Below are 23,197 nucleotides of genomic sequence, written 5' to 3' on the forward strand. Positions count from 1 at the left end.
GGAGCACAGGCTTCTTTGGATGGAGGATTTTCTGACTGCATTTCTTTTTTGGGGGTGGCTGATGGTTCCTCCTTTGACATGTTGGATAAAATTTTCTATGCTGAGGGTCTGAGCTCATTCAAGCTTGTTATGCCTATTGTGGATGATGTAATTCTGCTTTAGTGCTCTAAACTCATTTCCATGGCAACTGAATTCCTAGGCAAGAGAATAGTTTTAAATGTAATGGAGAGATTGTAGAGGAGAAGGAGGGGAGGAGGAAGAGGATGTGTTTAGTGTTTATTACAATGTACAAAATCCCCAGACATTTTCAGGAAGAAAATCATATGAATGTAGTTATAAATATTATCTTTTTATAGTGGGCAAATTGTTGTTAGAAATCTTCCCACGCAAGTCCCAGAGGGTACAGAATAATGCTTTGGGAATAGAGTTGTGTTCTAGCTAGTATCCACAGCACCTGACAGATGCCCTCGAGAGCAGAAGGCAGCTTCTGAATTGGTTTGTTTATGGCTTTAAGGCGGCCAGAACTTACTGACTGCAAGAGCAAGTGGACATTTGCCCTTTGGGATCCCGGTTTGGCTAGAAGCTGAGATCTGTTTCCCCGTTCTCATTTCTCTTGAGCGTGTACAAAAGGCTTGCCTCACACTGAATACCTATCACGTTTTCTGTGACTTGCTATATGAGGTGACTTGTGGGAGGTAATCATACTTAGGTCCTGCAGGACTAGGACCTGTGATGTGCTTGGCAAATATCGCATCAACCAAAGACTAGTCCAGAGTTGTAGGGAACAGAATCTCTTCCATGGTGACTGCTCAAGCAGGGACACCTCAGCATCTTTCCCTTATAAAAAACCCTTTCTCTGCTTTAGTGCTTCCTAACTACTTTCTTGGTTTTCTTAGCTGGACTTGAAAACTTTGGGTCAAACATACTGACTCCACTTAATCTGAGGCTCAAAGAATGACTCAATTAAGCATGAGCCTTGCAAACAAGAGGACTTGAGTTCAAACTCAGCACCTTCATAAAAATCCTGGGCGTGGTGTCACTTGTAGTCTCAGTGACGGTGGTGGTGGAGGGCGAGCTGCAGCAGGAGGTCTGAGCGTGCTGACCAGCCAGCCCCGCCCACTGCACACATGAACATATCTACATCTTAAAAGAGAAGAGGTGTTTTATTAGATGCTGTGGTCTCCTTTTTCTTTCTTTTGGGAACTCATATCATAGACTGGCCTTGAACTCCTGATTCTTTTACCACCCAATTGTTGAAACTGTACACATGTGTTCACCACATCTGGATTAACATCTTTTAAATAAAAAATACATATTTATTTGCTTATCTATATGTTTTGTGTGTGTTGTATGAGTGCCCGGTTCTCATTTGGAGGTCAGAGGATAATTTGCTGGAGTCCCAATGTATTAGTTCCGGGGTCCGACCCAGGTTACCAGGCTTGGTAACAAGGGCCTTATTTGCTGAGCCATCTCACCAAACCCGACAAGTACCTTTTTAATTGATACCTTTATAGATAAAAGTATAAAAATTGGTTGAGAAAAGTGGGATTCTATGACATGTACTTATAGTCCCTGCTACTTTAGAAGGCTGAGGCAGGAGGATTACTAGAACCATAAGTTTGAGGCCAGCCTGAGAAATATAGGGAGACTATGTTCCAATAAAAACAAAACAAAACAAAATGGATGGGAACAAATAATCTTGAAATTAAGAGAATTGTTGATTTTGGACAGAGGAGACAGGAATAATAATGAAAGGCTACAAAAGAAGGGTGTCTAAGGCCATGCTCATGGTTTGTTAGCCTGTGTGGTAATTCCTGATGTTCCTCTTTTTTCTGTAAATATGTTTAACATTTTCTATGCTTAGGGGTATATTTCACAGTGTAATAACTAAATAAAAAGTGTCATCTGCCACCGTAAGGAGCCTGGACAGCAGGGAACCAGATTCTTGAGGACAGACTCCAGATTCTCAAAGGTTGTGTGATAGCTCCTTATGTCTATTCTGCCTGGTTTGCATGTGTAATCAGGTAAGGTGGTTCTAGGGGATGCTCCTTGCTGGTCTCTTAGGACACCTGCTGTCTTACAACCTGAGAGTTCAGTGTGGGATTTAGGGTTCAGGTGAAAGCCTACCCCCTCCAGGTAGTATCCTTAATCTTGGTGGCTTGAGAGGGCTGGTCACCAGCCATTCCATGTTTGATTAGGGAAGAAACAAGTATGAATTGACCCTAGGCTTGTGCCTGTTGGCATGCATTGTATATATATGCCGCCTTCCATGCCCTTGGAGGAGCTGGTATATGGTGTAGGCCTGAGGAGAGCATGTAAGGGCACTTCATGTATTGTTTCTGTTGCTGGAACGAGGCTGGTTTTGGACACTTGTCAGCTCCCATGTCCTTGGTACTGTGCACCATCTTGGAGGGTCCCCTCCCTTTATAGTGAGTTCAGTCTTAGTGACGTGAGAGAGCTTCATGGAGCAGGCAGATATGTGCAAGAAAGGAAACTAGCATGGCAGGGGCAGTCTGAGCAGTGTGGACTAGGACCTTTTCCTTTGTCCACTGATCCTAGGAGCTAAGTAGAATGTGTGCAGAGGGAAGAGGAGCCGGTAGAAGGGGTGACACCAGTGCTGGCAGTCTTTCTTAGGGTCTCCTAGAGATTAGACATGGTCATGAATCTCCAGGCTGGAAGAGGAAAGCCAAGGGTGTTTGGGCTCCTTTGCGGTGTGCTGTTTCTGGATCACCTGTGATCCTCTTTTCTTTCTTCCCCTCTGTTGTGTGAGGTGAGTGGTGGGAGGGAACCCAGCCAGTTAACTGTCTATGTAGGGCCCTTTTCCCTTCCTAGCCCAACCTTATGGCCTCTGATGTGAACCTGGCTCCAGCCGGAACCTCTGGGAAAGTTCTATAGATAAGGAGATGAATCAGCAAAAAGGAAGTATATCCTTATTTACTTTTAGTTTCATAAAGTTGTTGGTTCTTTCCCCACAGTGTTAGGGATGGAATTAAGTGTTTTGCTCTAGGCAGGTGCTGTGCTATTGGTCTATATGAACCCCAGACACTTTTTTTTTTTTTTTGATAGAGTCTTACTAAGTTGTCTAGATTGACCTTCAGTTTACTCTTTTAGTCTGGGCTGACCTTGAACTTGTGATCCTCCTGCCTCAGCCTCCTGAATAGTTGGATTTACAGGCCTGTGTCACCAGGCCTGGTAGATAGAGCTTTACATTAGAAGGTCTCTACAAGGGACCTTGGTTAAGAAGCTGGATCTGTGGGCGCGGTTTATTTTCCTTGTCTATATCAGTTTATTTTGAATATAGCAGATGTGAATGTTTTCAGATGCTGGGAGCTGAACCTAGAGCCTTGACCATGTCAGGCAGGCACTCTAGCAGTAAGCTATACTCTCCGCACTTCAGATGTGTTGTGCATGTGTGAGAGATGAAAATCCTAAGGCCCAGCTAACGTTAGTTTAAATCTGCATTTGAACATATTCTTCCCAGTGACATTCTTATTATGACCATTTTAGGACATCCTTGTAATGGTTTTCTGTTTCCCTCTGTGACCTTTCTTTTTTGTCCTGCTATGACGAAAACCTCTTAGATTTATTAGCTCCCTTGACTTGGCATTAGGAGCCCCCCCTCCCCCAAGACTGGAAAGAGCTGTATTCTGGGAAGCCTGTATAGCCCAGAGTCTCTGGTGAGCTCTGAATAGCTCATGGGCTGTGTCTGCAGACAGCAGATCCCAGAAAGGAAAGACAAATAAACTCAGCCGGGTGTGAGTCTGCTGGGAAGCCTTGGGAGGGACAAGGGAGAATGGGGGAGCAAGGCCGACAGGGAGAGAGGGACTCTGGGACCAGAGCCATTCTTTCAGTCATTGCTGGCTACTGCCACTCATTCTTCCATGGAGCTGACCAAAGCTGATTTGGAGATGTTACTCTGTCAGCCTGAATGAAATAGAGTTTAGCGACTTTATGCTTCCCTTAAAATCTGGCTACAGCCTCATGCTCGTTAGTGATGCTGTAAAGAGGAAAGGAATATGTGTAAATGCATTTCATCATTCGTGGTGACAGACATAGTCCCTGCTCCCAGGGAGCCTTTAGGCTGTCTTCTGAACTGTCGAGATCAAGGACAAGCATTCAGGGCATTTTCAGAAGTAATTATGGAAATCAGTACTTTCTAAATATGCCATTGATGCACTGATTATCTCTTAATAAAAGTGACATTGTACATTTACTTATTTCCTATCTGTTTATTTTATAGCTAGGTATTTGGCATTTCCTCTGTGGGATAGGAGGTGGTGTGGCCCAGAAAACTGAGTAGAACTAAGAGTAAGGAAAGCCAGGCTCACAGTAGTCATGGCAACAAAAAAGATGGAAAGGCACAATACTTGATATCAAGGACTGTGTAGCAAGACACTGGGCAACAACCACAAGTGCTGGTGTGTACACACTAAAGTGTTTATACACCAGCATACCCATAGTGTGCACACACCCAAGTGCTAGTGTATACACACCAGCACATAGACAAGAGTGGAGCATTTAAAGATACATTGAAGGATTTTGCTGATCTAGTGAAATGGGGGTCAGGGGTGTCCCTATAAGCAGAGTGTTCTGCATGGGCAAAGGTAGGAAAATAAGAGAGCTTGGCTTACTCAGGGACAGGAGTCCTTTGGTCATACTGCGTGGGGGATGATTGCTGCAGCAGCCCTGATCCAAAGCCCTGATCCAGAGCCCTAATCCAAAACCCTAATCCAGAGCCCTAATCCAAAACCCTAATCCAGAGCCCTTATCCAAAACCCTGATCCAGAGCCCTAATCCAAAGCCCTGATCCAGAGCCCTAATCCAAAACCCTGATCCAGAGCCCTTATCCAAAGCCCTGATCCAGAGCCCTAATCCAAAGCCCTGATCCAAAGCCCTGATCTAAAGCCCTGATCGAGAGCCCTAATCCAGAGCCCTAATCCAAAGCCCTGATCCAAAGCCCTGATCCAGAGCCCTGATCCAAAGCCCTGATCCAGAGCCCTAATCCAAAGCCCTAATCCAGAGCCCTAATCCAAAGCCCTGATCTAAAGCCCTGATCCAGAGCCCTAATCCAAAGCCCTGATTCAAAGCCCTGATCCAGAGCCCTGATCCAAAACCCTGATCCAGAGCCCTAATCCAAAGCCCTAATCCAGAGCCCTAATCCAAAGCCCTGATCTAAAGCCCTGATCCAGAGCCCTAATCCAAAGCCCTGATTCAAAGCCCTGATCCAGAGCCCTGATCCAAAGCCCTGATCCAGAGCCCTAATCCAAAGCCCTGATTCAAAGCCCTGATCCAGAGCCCTGATTCAAAACCCTGATCCAGAGCCCTAATCCAAAGCCCTAATCCAGAGCCCTAATCCAGAGCCCTAATCCAAAACCCTAATCCAGAGCTCTAATCCAAAGGCCCTGCTTTTGTCTGTTTCGTTTTTGTAAGAGTCATTTTAGGTTCACAGGGAAACAGAACAGGAGCATAGAGTCCTTATGCCCCTCTGCAGCCCAGGATCAGCCTTTGTTTGAGGGGAGGCTGGCGGCACATTGATCTCCACTCAGAGGCCAGTGTTTGTGCTCTGGCTTGGTGGTGTTCATTCTGTGAGTTTGACAAATTCCTGGTGTGCGTCCACTGTTGCAGCCTCATGCAGGGTAGCCTCTGCCCTGTGCTCATTTAGTCAGCCCTCACTCTCCCTGACTCTGGCACTGGTCTTTTAGCTTCTTTATATCGTTCCTTTCCTGGAATTTTATGCACTGTGGAGACGTTTTCACACTAGTTTCATTGACTCGGAGTACAGTTGATTTCTATTGAATACTGAATAGTATTCTAGTGTTCGCATCCAGCATGTTTTATTTTCTGTTCACTTACTGAAGTATACTTTAGTTGATCCTAAGTTTTGCTAACTATGAACAAAGCTGCGGTTAGCATTGACTTCTCAGCAGTGCAGCCTATATTACACAGAACTTTCCTGAAAGGGAAACTGGGAGTCTTTCAGTCCCTGGGGGGGGGGGGGGGGCTACATGAGAATGTCTGGTATAGAACATTTAACACTAAAATCAGAAACCAACTGATAGGAGTTCTGTTCCTCAAAGAAATTTACACTTTCTTCCCTTAAGGCAGGGTCTCACTGTGTAGCTCTGGCTGTCCTGAAATTCACTATGTAGATCAGGCTGGCTCAAAGCTCTGCTTGCCTGCTCTCTGCCTCACAAGTGCTGGAATTAAAGGCATGTGCCACCACTTAGCTGACTCTTAATTCAGTCAGACTCTTAATTAGCCAAAATTAACCAAAACAAGCCTCCATGTGAAAACAGGCCACCCTGACTAAACAATAAACCTGGTTCAGACCATCTGGACAGCATTGTTTCGACTGCTGGCTTCCTGTTCTAGAATCCATATGGGCTTCGTTTGTTTGTTTGTTTACATAAACAATGAGGATACCCGGTAGTTGTGGTACATGCCTTTATTCCCAGCACCTGGGAGGCAGAGGCATGCAGATCTCTGAGTTCCAGGTCAACCTGGTCTACACAGAGAAACCTTTCTTAAAAAAATCATCAACAACTAGACTTGAGCAATGGTAAAATAGAGACAAGACAAAACAAACAAACAAACAAAAAACTTCAGACCGCCCAGATGTAGTCATGGGGGAAACGGAGGATGAGGAATAGAGGGGCTCTCAGACTCACAGACTGTGGTGTTGTCTACAGAGAAAGGAACCTCAGAGAAAGGGTGTGTGTGCCACATCCCCGGCAGTGTTGGCTTTGGTGCTGGGCGGGCTTGACTGAAGGAAAGTCGTCATCCTCACTGCAGAGACACGGGCACTGTATTCTTGGCATGCAGCAAGGCCAAGATAAATTTGGCCACAGTTTAGAGTGCAGGACTGATAGTCCAGGACTCCTCGGCTCTAGGAATTTGTGGCTAAAGGGGAAAGATCTAGAGAGAGTCCGTGAGAAGAACGTGGGTCTCGGAGGAATGGCTCCTTAGTCAAACGTGGGCAGCTTGGTGTGTTGGGAGGATGAGAGCAGAGCTGACTGCTAATGCTCTGAGCAGACATGGATGGGAAGACAAGCAGGCTGGAGTGCTTGTTCATGGCTGTGGCTTGGGATGATGAGGTCATACTGTTCCTTAAAAGTTCTGTTGGAGCTGCACAGCTCCCCGTAAAGTACCAGTTAACGGAGGTGGTAATTTGGGGTTTGCCTTAGTGACTGTCTTTGTGATAGCCAACTTAATAGCATAAAAGGAGTGACTCCTTTCAAATGCTAAAACAGTTCTGTATTTGAGGCCCTTTTCTCTCATTGTAATAGATAAAGATAGCCACGGAACTAAACCTAAATTTTATATTGTTTTATGGTTTCATGAGGTTATATACCTTATTAGAAATTTAATGAAGATACTGGTGTCAGCATTCTTTGTGCTTCTCATCTTTCTGTTTCCTTGTTATTCCCTCTGGACTCTGCCTCTGGCATTCTGCATCATTACAGCTGCCCAAACCCTCCTTTGCCCCTGCAGGCTTAGTACGATCTATGCCTTGTCCTTTTCAGAGTCACTCTGCACCCCACATTCTATGGGCGTCTCAGAGTCTTCCTTTTTATCCTTCTAATTTCATTCAACTTTATTATTTTAAATAACTGGTGGCATCTGCCTGTGTATATCCAGTGCTTGGGAGGGTAAGACCAGCTTGAGTATCTAGCAAGACCTTGTCTTATTGCCTCACCTCAATAGTTTGTTTATGCAAAGAATTACAAATGTATTCCATAAAAGTGGAGCAAAATATTGAAATAAGCCATTCAAGAGCAAAATAGGGCATCTTTGAACAAAAATTTTAGGAGACTTAGGGCTAGGGATTGAACATTGAAGGAATGGGTTGGGGAGAGTAATCAAGAGCGTGTGTGTGTGTGTGTGTGTGTGTGTGTGTGTGTGTGTGTGTGTGGTGGGGGTGTGGTTGCTGGGGATGGAGCCCAGACCCTCAAGCTGTCTACCACTGAGCTACATCCCCAGCCACTTCTTTCTCTTTAATGTTATCTAACCTGAGCAGCACTCACGACTCTGCAACTCCACTTCCAAGAGACGTGATTCCACTTGCATCACACTTGAGAAAGGCCACGTGGCAGAGAGGGGGGCAGTGGCAGTCACAGTAGTTACAACCCATCTGACGGACGACGCCTGTAAAACAGACACATTGGCTTGTGATTAAACTATAAACACATCTTCTAAAATTAGTTCTTTGTTTACAGTATATGATGTATACCTGCGTAAGTTTATGTGCACCACAAGTGTGCAAATGGCTTGGATTTCCTGATACTGGGTTTGTAGGTAGTGTGCGTGCGATACTTGATGTGGGTGCTGGAAGCGGAACTAAGATCGCCAATGCTCTTAACTGCTGAGCTCTTTCTTCTGCTCCTAATTTTAAAAATTGTATAAGAAATCCTTCAGTTTAACGTTAGTGAAGCTGTCTGCCGCCAGCTGCTCATTGATCTGCTTGGCATTGTTTTTTTTGTTTGTTTGTTTGTTTGGTTTGTTTTGTTTTTTTACATTTATTTGTGTGTGTGCGTGTGTGCTTAGTTTACATTGATTTGTGTGTGCGCATGTGTGCTTAGTTTTTTACATTTATGTGTGTGTGTGCATGTGTGCTTAGTTTCTTGTTCTACCATGTAGGCTCCAGGGATCAAACTGAGGTCCTCAGGCAAGGCAGCAGGCACCTTCACCTCCAGAGCTGTCTCACCAACCCTGCATGGCATTTATGCCCCATCCAGTTAAGGTCGACCTTTTCAAAGGCTCTCTTTATGCTCTAGGTGCTATTTCTTATTAAAGCATTTACCTGATTTTAAAGCAAAAGAAACCTATCCATGACCATTTGTAGATTTGTACAGTCCATTGGCCTGTTTATGTTTCATGGGATTCTTGGTTTGTTTGGACTCATTTCCATCGCTATGCTTCATACAGTCTGTCTGTCTGTCCTGCCTGTTTGATTTTCTTGAACGTTTAGTGTAAGGTAGATGCAGGAGTGTGAGGGAGTGCCGCTGTAATCCTAACTTTTAGGGGGCCAAACAGGAGGATAGTGAACCTGAAGACACTCCAGTCTCTCGTTCATAGCGAGAACCCATTTCAAATAAAAAAGAGGACTTTCTCAAAAGAAGCCCCCAAAACACACAGGAGCAACAGAGACTCTTAGTGAGTTGAAGGTGTTTCTGACTCACTTGATAACCAGATGTCACATTCTGAGTCTGGCTGTGTGGAAAGGCGTGAACTGCAAGCGCTGATGCACTCCCTGTGAGCACATTTTGTTTGAATTTTTGATGATTGTCAGCATTTCTGTGCATTGGATCTACTTGGTGTCATTACAAGTGGCCTTTGAAGGTGAAATGTTTTTGTAACAGAGAGGAAAAAAGAAGTTAGTAAAGACCCAAAGTAGGGTATGGCACAAATATTTATTTTCGTTTCTCCTTTAAAATGAGAATGACTTGTGTGTGTGTGTGTGTGTGTGTGTGTGTGTGTGTGTGTGTGTGTGTGTGTGTATGTATGTATGTATGTATGTGTGTATGTATGTGGAGGTCAGACAATTTGCAGAAGTCAGTTTTCTCCTTTCACCAATATGGGGTCCAGGGATTGAGCTGAAGCCATTGGGCTTTCAATTAAATCATAATCCTTTTCTTTACACTTAGAGATTGATGGACTAGAGAATCAGAAGGAATCTTTTCTTCTTCCTTAGTTTGTTGGTTTTCCTGCAGGAGGAGGTATGCAGGGAGAGCGGACTGAGCCTCTAGGCTGAGTGCCGTGGGCAGCGAGCGCCTCATTCGTCTTTGTGTCCCAGGTGGAGCTCGGGATGGTGCCCTGCTGCACGTAGCCGCGGCTCCCTCAGTGTTTGCTGAGCTGAAAGAGCCTTGTGTTTCTGTGCTTCGTTTGCCAGGACTTGAGGGTGGGTCTTGCCTACTGGTTTACATTCCTTTGCACCCTCACTCTGAGGTGTGAGAACACAGTACAGGAGCATGGGTGGAGGGGACTTTTTGTTTTTTAAGCTCCTTGGTCTTTTCCCAGACTTGAGTCCCTTTCACAAGTGTGGGGATCTTACAGCTTACTCCATTTCTCTTGTTTCATCTGGTGCCTTTCTCTCCATGCTTGATATTTTCCATATTAGACATTTTTCATAGACTCCTCTTTTCAGATCCTTGCAGCTTTTATGAGGCTGATCCTAGACTCAGAGATGAGTTGCCAGGTAACCAAGTCTTGTTTCAGGGAAGAATGTGTAAAGGCAGCACTCTGAATCTACCAGAAAAGACTATTTCTAACCTTTGAAGAACAGTCAGGTCTCATATGTAGCTGTCCAAATTCTCGAGTGCTTATTGGACCTTGAAAGCATGCACTTCACAAAGGACCCGGTTGCTGCACTGCTGTCCCTTGGTGGTGGGCAGGGCATTCCAGAGAGATACCTACTACAGTAGACGAGGTCCCTGGGAACTCGGGGGCGACGGGTGGGGCACTGTGCGGGAACTGTACTAACGTTACTACACAGCTCCGTGTTGGAGACTTGGTACCTTAGCATCTTCCCCTTGGCTCTTTCTGTCCTTAGACCAGGAATGACGTATCCATGGGGCACTGAGTCTCTAATTTTTCTCTCTGTCACAGGCTGGAGAAAGCACTTTGCTTAGAGCTGGGGCATTGTGTTGCTTCATTTTATAAAAAACAGTTTGCTCCTTTTTGAGTCAAAAAAACTAAGGTGGAATGGCTCTACATAGTGTCGTATAAGAAACAACTAGTATCTGTGAGGAGAAGACTGATAATTTACACAAAGTATTAGCACTGAATATCAAAGTTAGCCAGAGAGCTGGGTAGAACACTATATCCTTAAATCTATCCCGGCTAGTTTTCTATCAACTTGACATAAGCTAGAGTCGTCAGAGAGGATGGAACTGCCTCCAAAAGATTCAGCTGTAGGGCATTTTCTTAGGTAGTGATGAAGGGGGAGGGCCCAGCCCATTGTGGGTGGTGCAGTCCGTGGACTGGTGGTCCTAGGTTCTATAAGAGAGCAAACTTTGCAAGCTGTGGGTAGTAAGGCAGTAATAGCACTTCTCCATGGCCTCGGCATCAGCTCCTGCCTCCAGGTTCCTGCCTCCAGGTTCCTGCCTCCAGGTTCCTGCCCTGCTTGAGTTCCTGTCCTGACTTCCTTTGATGATGAACAGCAATATGGAAGTGTAAGCCAAATAAACCCTTTCTTCCCAACTTGTGTTTTGGTTCTGTGTTTTATCATAAGAATAGTAACCCTAGCCAACTCATAATCCTAACGCTTGGGAGGTTCTTAGTTCAAGGCCAGTCTTAGCTACATAGGGAGTGAGAGGCAAACCTGGGCTACTCGATAGTGTCTCAGAACAAAACAAAACAAAATTATGTTGGACAAATGAGGTTTGTGAACCTAACAAGCACACTAGACCAGTGTAGAATGCAGCTTCCTCGCCTGAACCATTTACAGGAGCACTCTAAGCCTGACAGGTTGTAGGCATCCTGATCTGTCACCTAAGCACCTGCTATGAGCCTCCTCAGGAAATGACCGGGTCTCTGCTCCTATCCCCACCTCAGTTGCTCTGCTTTCTGCCTCTGCTAACCCATTTCAGACCAACCCTCAGAATGCCTGCCACTCAACTTATGTGTAGGTCCTCTAAGACTTGAACTGGGGCTCACGAAACTTATCTAGCCCTACAGACTTTCCAAAGTACAGCTGGCAGAACCGACAAGCTGACATTGTGGAAGGATGTAAACGTGTCTACGTTTCTGCCGTAGTTTGCTCACGATGGGTAATGCCACCTCACAGGTTTTAGGCATCAGGGCAAGGTATATTGGAGGAGAGAGGAGAGGAGGAGAGGAAAGGAGGAAGAAAAGGGAGGGGCAGAGGGAAGGAGGGAAGGGGAGGGGAGGAGAAGAAGAGAGATCATTTTAGAAATTGTGCCCACCATAGTAAGTCTCTTAGTTCTTGCCTTTGATCATGTGCTAGAAATTTACTTTGCTTGAAAATTACTGTTAGAGGGGGCTGGAGAGATGGCTCAGTGGTTAAGAGCACTGGCTGCTCTTCCAGAGGTCCTGAGTTCACCACCCGTAATGTAATCTGATTCCTTCTTCTGGGGTGCATGAAAACAGCACTCACATATATGCAAAAAGTAAGCAAACAAATCTTTATAAAAGAAAATTACAGTTAGAGAAAAACCTGCAAAAATCAAACCAGGGCTGGGAGCTGATGTGGACACAGTATGAGTCTAATGAAGTAAGTTGTGATACTTGATTGTTTTATATGCTGTTCAGGGTTGGCCTTTGTGGAGAATAATACCTAGAACTAGCAGTGGGGAATTCTAACCTTTGGCAGAGAGGCTATCCTGTCTTTGTCTGTCTGTCTGTCTGTCTCTCATTAGAATTTTACTAGTCTCTGACCGCTAGGCACAATGATCTTCCTAGTAGCGATATGTGCCTTGTGGGACCTGCTTTTCTCATTCACCAGACCACTGTGTCTTAACTGCTGGGTACGGAGAGTCACAAACCAGGCATGTTCCTCTTTCATAGACCTTAGTGAAGACAGATGTTAAACTAACAGAAACAAAACCAAGTACAAACTTGAAATCAAAGCAGCATAGTGGGAGTGGCGAGGACTTAGGACGCAGCAGTGTGCTGCTGAAGGCGGTCTGCACTGGGTGTTCACACCCAGGCTTTGGCTTTGGGTCCAGGTGGGTTGAGAGTCCAAGGAGAGGTGTGCAGGTGAGCAGGTGAGCAGAGGCCTGTATTTATTGGGTAGGAGGGCACAGCAGCAGTTAGGGGAATGTTCATTTCTTTCTTCCCTTCCTCCCGCTGCATGTCTGGCTTGTGACTTGTCATGTCAGAACAGTTAGAAATAACTCACTGTGTCCCCAGTACAGTTGCCTCTCACTAGCCCTGGGGACTGATTCTTAATCCTCCTTAGACTAAGTCCATGAACACTCAAGACCCACAGGTAAAGTGGTATAACCATGTGACTTACCTAAATCTTCCCATATACATTAAGTCCTCTACATAAACCCTTCAAAGGCCATGCAAATAGTTTAAGGAATAATATCAGAAAATAAAGTTTGTCTGCATTCAATACATACCACCCCCCCCCCATTCTTTTTGATTCCCAGTTGATCGAATCCGTGGAGGTAGAACCCCTTGGATACAAAGGACCCCCTGATAAACTAGGGGGTATACTAGGGCCAGATACTAGGGCCTGGTCAGTAGTCAGTTCTTTCAGGATTAGAACTGTCTTCCAGGGAGGCAGTGAAAGGCTAGGTTAAGATACAGCCACTTCCAGTAGGAAGAAGAGAGGTTGGACAGACACCTTGGTGTTCCAGCTCTCTGCAGACCAGTCCTCTGCAGATTCTTCTTGTGTGTTAGTGGAGGTTGATGGCCCACAGGACAGATTCCTGTGTGAGTGCTCCATGTCCTTTACCGCTGGTTCTGACAGTCTCACATGCTACTGCCTCTGTCTGAGGACTTTCTTACGTCTTCCAATGCTGTGCTGACTCATTTCCTCGCCTCTGAGCTTCTGAACTTGAGCTGTCTTGTGAGTTTGGCAGAGTGGGGTTTTCTGATCACTGAAGCTCAACGTGCGACCTGAAATTAGAGTAGATGAGGGACAATTAATTCTCTCTTAGGAGTCCAGAACAGTAGCAAGCACAGAAAGCATTGCTGTCTCCCCAGGCTGAGCAGAGGTTAGTTGTCTGTCTTACTGTAGACTTGACAGCAGTGCTCTGTCTTCCTTTCCTGTCCTTCCTGAGCCTGGCAGCTTCGAGGTGGGGTGTAGAGCTGGCCCCATTACTCTGGGGATGACTCAGATGGTCTTGTTTTCAGCTCTAATTGTGCCTTCCTTGGTTCACCTATCCATCCTATCCATCCACCTCCATTTCTCTCTTAATTTTGAGTTGATGTTTGAGTGAGGTGTCTGAGAAGGAGACGGGTAGAGGAGGCTTGCCTATAGATACCTCTCGGAATGGTAGAGGCGCTTCTTTTTCTGTCACCAACCCCCACCCCTTTTGTCTTTTTTTTACTTCTATTTTAAATGCCCATTTCTTGCTGATTCTCTTACTGGAAACTGGCCCAGCTCCATTTAACTTTTTTCCCATGCCGCTATTAATAGACAATGGCCAGCTAAGAGTCTGAGGAGAGGACAGTGTGATGGGCAGGTGCCCTCTTGCTTCACGTGCCCAAGCAAGTGTGATTGATTCTGATCAGACAGATTGATACATCTATTAGGCTGTATAATGTCTGCCTGTTTTGTTCAATTGAAGGAAAGCCATCAGTTGTGAGGTCCTCAAACTTCTCTTTCCTGCACCAATGGGCAGGTCTGAAGGTCAAAGAACTCCATGTTCCAGGTCTGCTACTGAGATAGAGCAGTATGCGTGGCATCTGGAAGTCAAGTGCTCAGCCTTAAGGAATCTCCACGTTTACCAACAGAGATGTTTGTAGGGCCTTAGGCTTGTCTTAAGTCACAATCACATCAATGCTCCTTCTGTATACATGTGCTATTCTCCCTCTGCAAGTTACCTGCCCTTTAAACCTTTTATTTTTTTTCTCAGCTAGTGAGACAGTTCTTTTGTGACTGAAATATACAAACTGTTATTACTATTATTTTTAAGTTATGAAGTAAGATGGGCATATCTTTAATCCCAGTACTTGGGAGGCAGAGGCGGCTAGATCTTTGTGTGTGAGGCCAGCCTGGTGTACAAGATGAGACTCTGTTTCAAAATAAAAACATAAACCACAACAAGGAAACAAGATACCTTATTGTCTTTTTCATTTGCATTTCCCTAAGAGCTCGGGGTGCTGGTGATGTTTTTGCGTTTCTTTACTATCTGCAGGCCTTTAATAAGAAGAATCTGTTCACACCTTTTACTTTTAAAATACTCAGCTAACTTAAGACATTATGTGTTCTAGAGAAAAATTCTTTTGTAGTTCTATATTTGCAGTCCATGGACTGTCTTTTTGTTGTTTTTTAATTAAATGTTTTAAGACTCATTTTAAATTATGTGTAGGTATATTTGCACGTGAGTGTGTGCACAGCGAGTACAGATGCTGATGGGGGACAGAAGCCTCAGGGCTCCTCAGAGCTGGAGTTAGATACGTCAGTGAGCAGACTGAATCAGGTGTTGGGAACTGAACCTGGGTCTCTGGAAAAGCAGCTGGTGCTCTTAGTCACTGAACTACTGCTCAGGGCCCCTGTCAGGGCAGTGTCTTTGAAAGAACAGTTTGTCACAGCAGCATTATGGACACATAAGCATATAAAAGTATCTTGATTACTTGATGTAATTGTCTCCAAGCTCACTGCCTCCGTCTGCTAGCCTAGGCCTAGTCCTGGAAGCGTCTAGGCTCTGTACAATCTTATTAGGCTTAGATTGGTTTCAGTCTCTGAGACTTACTGTTGAATAACTCAACCTTTCCAGCTCCTGCTGAAATCAAACTCCTCTCCACACTGATTCAGTCTGGCTTCTCACGCTTCTGACTGAGTTGCTGCTTGGCCTCACACTAACTTGGGCAGTCTATTCTAGTCTTCTGGCTCCTAGTTCTCTGGCTAGTTCTGTCTTCACCTGCATCTAGCTTGCTCTCTTTATCTACAACCTGTCTCTATACCGCTGTCCTGGTAAAGCTGCCCTCTCCCTCTGCACTGCTCTCTCCTTGGGCATATCCTATTCTGTTAAGTTTTTCTCTGATTTGTCCCTTTCTCTGCCACTCAATTAGACATCACTTTCAAACATAGGGGATTCCTTCTACAAACTAACTTTACCTTCATTGTTTTGGGTTTAAAGATGTGTACTAAGGGTGTGTCTGTATTCCAACCAGAGGGATTAAAGGTGCTAAGGGTTGAGCCACACCACAACTAGAAACAGGTTTTTTCAGTAAATAACACAATTTCGGGGTACACAGTGTGATCAGATATCCTGCAACACAGGTGTGTTGGAGCAAGACTGCAGGTTACTGTATTTCTCTGTGGTGTCAGCTTCTTGGGGTCAGGACCTGTTTTGTTCCAGTCCTAGACAGGGACTGGCAGTCAGAAGTAACAGTTGAATAACAGTTCAGTGATTCACAAAAAGGATGAGACAAGATGTCTCAAGAATCTAAGACTGTGGTCATCAGGATACAGACAAAGTTTCAGGACCAAGATGAAAGCCAAGAGCAGTTGCCTAGACCTCCTCTGCTTCAGAGAGGAGTGTGGAGAGAATCCCAGGCTCTGGCCTTGATTGGAATTGCTCGGTGGCTTCAGTTCCTGAGGGAGGAACTGAGGTAAGGATATTACCAACATTCGAAGGAGGATTTGACAGAAACAGAGCTAAGTTTCTATAACTGAGCAACTTGACACCATCGTGGAGTTTGGCCTGACTGGCATGGTGGTTAAGTTGTCTCCTCATTGCCTAGTGTGTAGATGTGGAGGGGAGGGGGGCTTCATAGAAACTTCTTGCCCCTACAGTGTGGAGGGGGATGAAGCCAAAGTTGGAGTCATTGGTAGAGCTGAAGCCAGGCTGCCTGTGGCAGAGGCCAGCTCATCTCCTCCCCGTTGCCTGAGTTTGTCCTAGTGCTATTTTGGCCTGTGGTGTGTGGTTTCAGTGAGTGAGCCAGTTGGTAATCACGACACAATCGCATCTTTTAAGGGTTGAGTGAGCAACCCAGGAGAGGAAACTGCTGAAGAGATTTTTCCTCAATTGGTAAGGCTTTGTCTTCCCTGTGAGGGGTAAGGGGTAAGGGGTTTTGAAGGTAATACAAGGGCAAGAGGAGGGAGGGGGATGGAGAGAGAAAAGAGATGGGAGAGAGGGAGGGGGACAGATAGATAGATAGATAGATAGATAGATAGATAGATAGATAGATAGTTAATTTGGGGTGTGTGTGTGTGTGTGTATGTAGAGAGAGAGAAAGAATGTGTGTATGCATATGTGTGTGTGTGTGTGTGTGTGTGTGTGTGTGTGTGTGTGAGAGAGAGAGAGAGAGAGAGAGAGAGAGAGAGAGAGAGAGAGAGAGAGAGAGAGAGAGAGGTGGGCAGTTGGCCCAGCTGTGAGGCAGCCATTTGCACAGAGTGGTCCCAGCTGCCCCTGACTTATGGGCTAATCCCGGCCCTGCTCCAGCCTGTCATTCAGGGTAAGCTGCTGTCATTAGTGGTTAAACATTTCTGAAAGCATTCTCTGTCAACTCTGACCACATGCCCTTTCAGGGAAGAGAGGGAGGAGAGGGAGGAGGAGCCAGGAGAGCCATGAGCCCCACCCTGTTATCCATATCCAGCTGCTTGACAGAAATGACAAGCAAGGAACCTTGGCTCCGGAAGTTACCCGGGTTGGTTAACGCCTGTGTGTCTGACAGTGTCCTTGCTGCTTCAACTCCATGAGGAACTGTAGTTACAAACCAGGAAGGTCTTTTGTTGTCTATGGAAGAAGACTCTTGGCGGGAATACACCTTCATTAACTAATTTCATCTCTCTCAAGCTCTCTGCCCTCAACACATGCGTACACTGAGCCACACTGGACAGCTGCTGCAGCAGACACCTTTCCCTCCAGAACTGGTGTGTGTTCTTTCTGTTTCTGTGGTGAAGCACTTAATACTATTATTTCTTCCCACCAGTGGGGGCTTTGAAATTCTTGGAGGTATGGTTGACAGTTTTTGAGTTTTGAAATTAGTTCGAGGAAAAATAAGATGAACAGAGAAGTCTGCACTGAGCCCTTACCTCTGTGGCTGAGTCGTGTCCTCTTTCAGCTTACAAGGACCACACTGGCTTTCTGTAGTGTGGACTCCAGAGTTTGCTGGGTCCTGAAGTCTGGCTCTGTTTCTGCCTCTCTGTTCTCACTCACTTCGTAGCCGCTGGGCTTAAAGGTGTGTGACACCATTATCAGCTTTTTGGGTTTTTTTGTTTTGTTTTTGTTTTTGTTTTTTAATTTATTTAAAGATAAAATCTCATTTTGTAGCTCTTAGTCTGGTACTTGCAGTGTAACCCTGGCTGTTCTCAAACCCTCAGCAGTCCTCCCGCCTCAGCGTCCTGAGTGCTAGCATTTCAGATGTGTGCCACCACATCTGCATTCCCTCTCTCCCTGTCCCCCCTAAGCACAACTGTTCTTTCTCTCTTAAAAAAACTTTTATGGGTTTTTTTCCTTATCAGAAGTATACAAGCTCTGAGAAAGCAACTAGAAAAAAATCTAAGAACACAAACACCAAAACCAAAGAATCCCTTTTCAGAGCTCCTTAAGGTCATCACCATTAGTGTTTGGTTTATGTCCATCTTGTCACAAGAGTCTGTTACTGAAAGCCAGGGCTGGTGCTGAATGCCTTTAACCCCAGCACTCAGGAGGCAGAGGCAGGTATGCGGTGGGATGGTTCCGAACCCCTACCAAGCCGGCTGTTCTTTATGCTGCAGGGTTTAGTCCCAGCCTGCTGAGAGATATTCTCAGCAGCAGGCTCTCTGGTGGGTACTCCTCCCAGCAGGGAGCTGTGTGAGGTCAAGTCTTGCCAACTGACTAGGGGAAAGTAGCCCCAGAGAAAGTCAACAAAAGCCCCCCCCCCAAGTCCACTGTCCATCTCCAGCCAAGAAAATGGGTGGGACTGTGTTCCAAGCTTCTGCTCTGTAGAACTTCCTGTTGTTTGTTTACCTGTGAATGAGGCAGTAGAGGCCCTGTCAGTCAGAGTGGCTGTGCTGAGTGAACTGGTACCTTAAAGTGCAGGGCCCAGGTCATGGGGTGTAGCTTAGTGTGTAAGGTTTTCCTCTGGGGTCACTGTGATCCGTTCTGTTGTCTATGGTCCTTCAGCCCTGCGCCCTGTGGTGGTGTAAGTTGTTTTCTCAACCTTTGATTCCTTTCCTGGAAAGAAACAGACTTGTCTTCATTCAGAAGATGGCCTTTAAACCATCTGGTCATTGCAAATGAAATTACTATGAGCATACTGAGAATGTCTGTTAATGAAAGAGCCAAGCCAAAGAGCAGAGAAACTTAGAAGTCAGAAGTTTTCACAGAGTAGAATGAAGGCAGGCTATAAAACAAGCCCAAGGATACATTTTCCTCCTTGCTTTGTGCTCTGAGAAAATGTCAGATAGGTTTCTGCTAGATCCTTCCATCCCTGTAGGTGAGGCCACTTCTGTATTGTCTCACTCACCAGGAGCTCTTGAGTTATCTTCTCGAGGTATGATGTGCCGCCATATGCATTGCCCCACACTGCCTAATTATCTCTCCAGCGATAGAGAAAGTTGATTTGCATACATTTTTGGACCCTTTTTACCTAATGGGAGACTATTTCATCAACCCTCTATCCAGATTTTTTTTTATTTCTAATACTTAGGCCCAATAAAAATAATGCGATGGTCACAGGGTATTTGCCAGTTATTTCAGATGTGGGGTGATTTGCTCTAGATTTGTTTACTTCAAGTGGAAAAGTTTGCACAAAGCTGCCTTTTGGGCTTTTACCAAGAAGGAGGCTTCCATGGGTCTCTGCTCGGAGCCAGCTCCTGTTAAATGAAAAGCTGGAGTGGCTACAGGGCCTGTCTAATAAATAGCAAGAGAGGGAAAACGTCTTTCGCACAGTGACTTATGTCGGTTTGCTTTACACTCTGAACCCCCAGGACGCACAGACATTCAGGTGGCTCAGCCAGGACAGCCACAGCAACTGGCGAACAAAGTCCTGGTGCTAGGAACCGCCACCGCCAACCTGTGAAGAACCCCAGCAGCAGTGGCTTAGCCAATGGCACAGGTGAGTGACGACACAGCGGCCGCCGCACCAGAGCAGGATGCCCTTGCCTGTCCTGTGTACTTGGGACACTGCCTTCTGTGCCACAGTATAGTGGAGTGCGAAGCTGCCAGCATTGTGTGAATTTGAGTCCACTACTTATCCCGTCGACCCATCTTCTCTGACCTCTTTGGCTTATTTCTGAACACCTAAGGTTATTCTCCATGTTCCTGTGCATGCCTAAAATAGTCCTTCGGGTCTGGAGTTTAGCTCAATTGGTAGCCTGAGATAGACCTTGGCTTCAGTCTTTAGCACCTCATATATGCGCGCTTATAATCCCAGCACTTGAGAGGTAGAGGAGGCAGGAGGAGTAGAAGTCAAAAGTCATCTTGGCCATATGACAAGTTCAAGGTCAGCCTGGGGTACATGAGATTCTGTCTCAAAATAAAAGTGAAAAAGAAAATATTCCTTTGTATAGAAAAAATTTTAAAGTATGTTTTTCTCATTAATTACTTACCAATATTGGATTTCATTTGGATTAAATAAAGATTTATTTAGTTGGTTTTTATGTGTATGTGTGTGCCTGAGGGCATTTATGTTCACTATACACATACAGGTGTTCTTGGAGACCAGAGGAGGGTGTTATGGCCCCTCAAACTAGAGTTACAGCACTTAGGAACCACCCAGTATGGCTGCTGAGAACTGAAACAGATCCTCTGTGAGAACACTTAACCACTCACTGAGCCCTGTCCCCAGTCCCACTGTGCTGTTTTTTTTTTTTTTTTTTTGAGCCAGGGTCTCATTGCAGGCCTGGAACTCACTATGTAGACAAATGAGTCTCAAATGCATAGGGATATACCTACCACTCACCCAAGGCCACTACACTCAGCCTTAGATGTCTTATTTACACGTGAGCTTTTTGAGAAAAAAAATCCCAGTTTAGGGAGTTTGTCAAAGTTTGAAAAAGAAAAGACTGAGTTTGCCCTAAGAGCTGAGTGGGAAAGGCCACAGCATTCTAGGGGTGGAGATACTGAAAAGTGTGAAGTCCGTACTAGATACTGCTGTCACCATTCCAGCGTGGACACTGTGAGAGAGGAGACACTTGGTGCTAGCCACACCTAGGAATTTATCTGCACTTGGCTCTGTCTCCCTATCCTCAGGAAGGGAAGGCCTGTTACAACGTCAATCATTTTCATCCTGTTTCTGTCTCACTGGACAGTGTCAGGCAAACATTCATTTTCTAAAGTTTTTGAGGACTGTTTAGTCTTTAGTGACAGCAGGTCATTTGGTCATTTGTGTCTTTACTTTGGGTCCAGTGAGAGGAGACGCGGACATTTGGTTCCACAGCCTGTAGACAGAGGAGTGTAATTCCAGCTGAGTGTCACGGGGGTGATTCGTAGATGCCTGTTTGTGGTCACACAAGTGACATGAAGATGCAGCACTTGGCCTGTCGTTGTGGCTGTTGTTCGCCCGTGATAGGCTGACTGAGTAGCACTCTACTTGGTTGGCTGTGACATGGATTTCAGGTCTCAGGAAACAGTGTGTGGGGCTCGAGAGCCATCTGTAGCTTCTGTTGCCTAGTTATCGAACTGTGTGTAAGGAATGGTGGGGTGAAATGCAAGTCTGGGGTGTCCCTTGACTTCCTTCCTGGAGTTGCGGACCTGCCTGAAGGAAATGAACCAGCTCCCATGAACCTCTTGGATGAAAGTAACTGCAGATGTGGAGTCCCAGAAGCCACTTTCTCAGCCTGCCTAGTGCTCAGGGGACAACCACCATATCCCTGTGCTAGACCCTTCCCATCTGCATTAAGGAGTGGCAAGCAAGCGCCTGTGGACTGTTGCACAGAAGCATATATAGCATTCTGAGTAGCAGCAAACGTGTGTTTCTTAGAAAGCAAGGCCACATCACCCCGATCCCTTGTACACTAGCCAGGTTAACCTCCACCCTCTCTGCTTTTATAAAAAGAGCTCAAAGGCACTGGATCCTCCCAGACGGTAGAGTTACAGGTGATTGTAAGTCTCTTTGTGTGCGAGAATTGAACCCAGGTCCTCTGCAAGAACAATATGAGTTTTTAACCACGGAGCCATCTCTCTAGCTGTCTGGGATAGCAGCAAACCTTTACTTTCTTTATGTTCAGTTTTAGGTACCTTTGTTTCTTGTCTTTGTCTCCAGAACATTGTGTTCTGGCTTATGAAATAGGGGCCAGCCATGTTTTTATAGAGCCACACATGTCTAATTCCAGACTGCTTTGGACATGTTTTGTTAGTGTGTCTGAATGCCCAAACCATTCCTAAAATCCAGCTTCAAGGCAGCTCCTGCCTGCTAACACACAAAGGCCCATGCCTCTCCTGTCCTCTGCCTCCCCTCAGCTGCCGCCTCCCCTCTGCCTTTCTTCTGACTCTCCTCGGCTGGGAGATTGTGACTGTGAATGCTGGGAACTGGACTCAAGTCCTCTGAAAGACTCTCCAGATGTGCCTCCTGGTAGAGTTTTCACAGGCATGCAAGATTCATTTAATAGTTTCCTGTTGGCTGTGTATTATTCTCACACACATAACAGACTTTAGGGAGAAAACAACTCTTTTAACTGCTCAACCATTCTCTCTTCTCCAGCCCCTGTTTACTTTTAAAAGCGGTCTCCATGATTGGAGTAGAGCTTATCGACAGTTGGTAGAGCACTTGCCTAGCTTGCGTGAGCCACCTCATAAACTGAGTTCAAGGGAAGCCAGGGCTATGAGATCCCAACTCAGATTAAAATAATGAACTGTAGTGCGGTTCACAGCCACGCATCATTGAACTCTTCTCCCTCAGCTCTTACCTGGTTCCTCAGTTTTTGTTTGGTTTTGTTTTGTTTGAGATAGGAGTGGCGTTGTGCAGCCTTAGCTAGCTTGGAAAACTGTGCACTCCAGGCTGGCCTTGAACATAGAGCACTTCCCCTGCCTGTGTCCTAAAGTGTTGTAATTACAGTTATGCCCCTCCACTGGCATGCTTTCCTCTTTGCAAACAGGTTTGCTCTGGGGAAAAATAGAAATATAGTTTTGAAGGAACAGTTCTAGCTGTGTTGTCCTGCCTGGCCTTGAATGCCTAGGCTCTAGCTGTCCCCTGGACCCTTCTCCTGAGTAGCTGACTCTGTATGCAGAGGCTTCTGAACATAGACAGCTTTGTAGTGCAATTCTTTTTTTTTTTTTTTTGGCCCAATTGATAAGATATAATTGCCCACCTAAACATATAAAGCCCAGTACCATCCATCCCTTAAGAACATTAATAACAACCTGTAAATAACGTTACCTGCCATATTGTCCTGCCACGGCTTCTCTGTAGTGCAATTCTTGAATCAATAAAAATGAAGTAAATTTCTTTTTTTTTTTTTTTTTTTTTCTTTTTTTTTTTTTGATCTGGGGACCAAACCCAGGGCCTTGCGCTTGCTAGGCAAGTGCTCTACCACTGAGCTAAATCCCCAACCCCGTAAATTTCTTTTAAAAAAGATTGCTTATGTGGCCAAGGCTGCATAAAAACTTCACAAAGTAGCATATGAAATTTT

At 45.4% G+C, this 23,197-nt stretch overlaps 1 protein-coding gene across 1 annotated transcript in view; it reads left to right on the plus strand.

Moving 5' to 3' along the window:
• Wwp2 (WW domain containing E3 ubiquitin protein ligase 2) overlaps positions 1-23,197 on the plus strand; it is a 105,633-nt gene that overhangs the window by 35,765 nt on the left and 46,671 nt on the right. Inside the window, 1 exon segment of the mRNA XM_032887400.1 lies at positions 19,556-19,683. Within this exon segment, the coding sequence (XP_032743291.1) occupies positions 19,556-19,683 (128 nt within the window).

This window comes from Rattus rattus, chromosome 17 (assembly GCF_011064425.1).
Source record: "Rattus rattus isolate New Zealand chromosome 17, Rrattus_CSIRO_v1, whole genome shotgun sequence".
In the NCBI taxonomy this organism is placed as follows: Eukaryota; Metazoa; Chordata; class Mammalia; order Rodentia; family Muridae; genus Rattus; species Rattus rattus.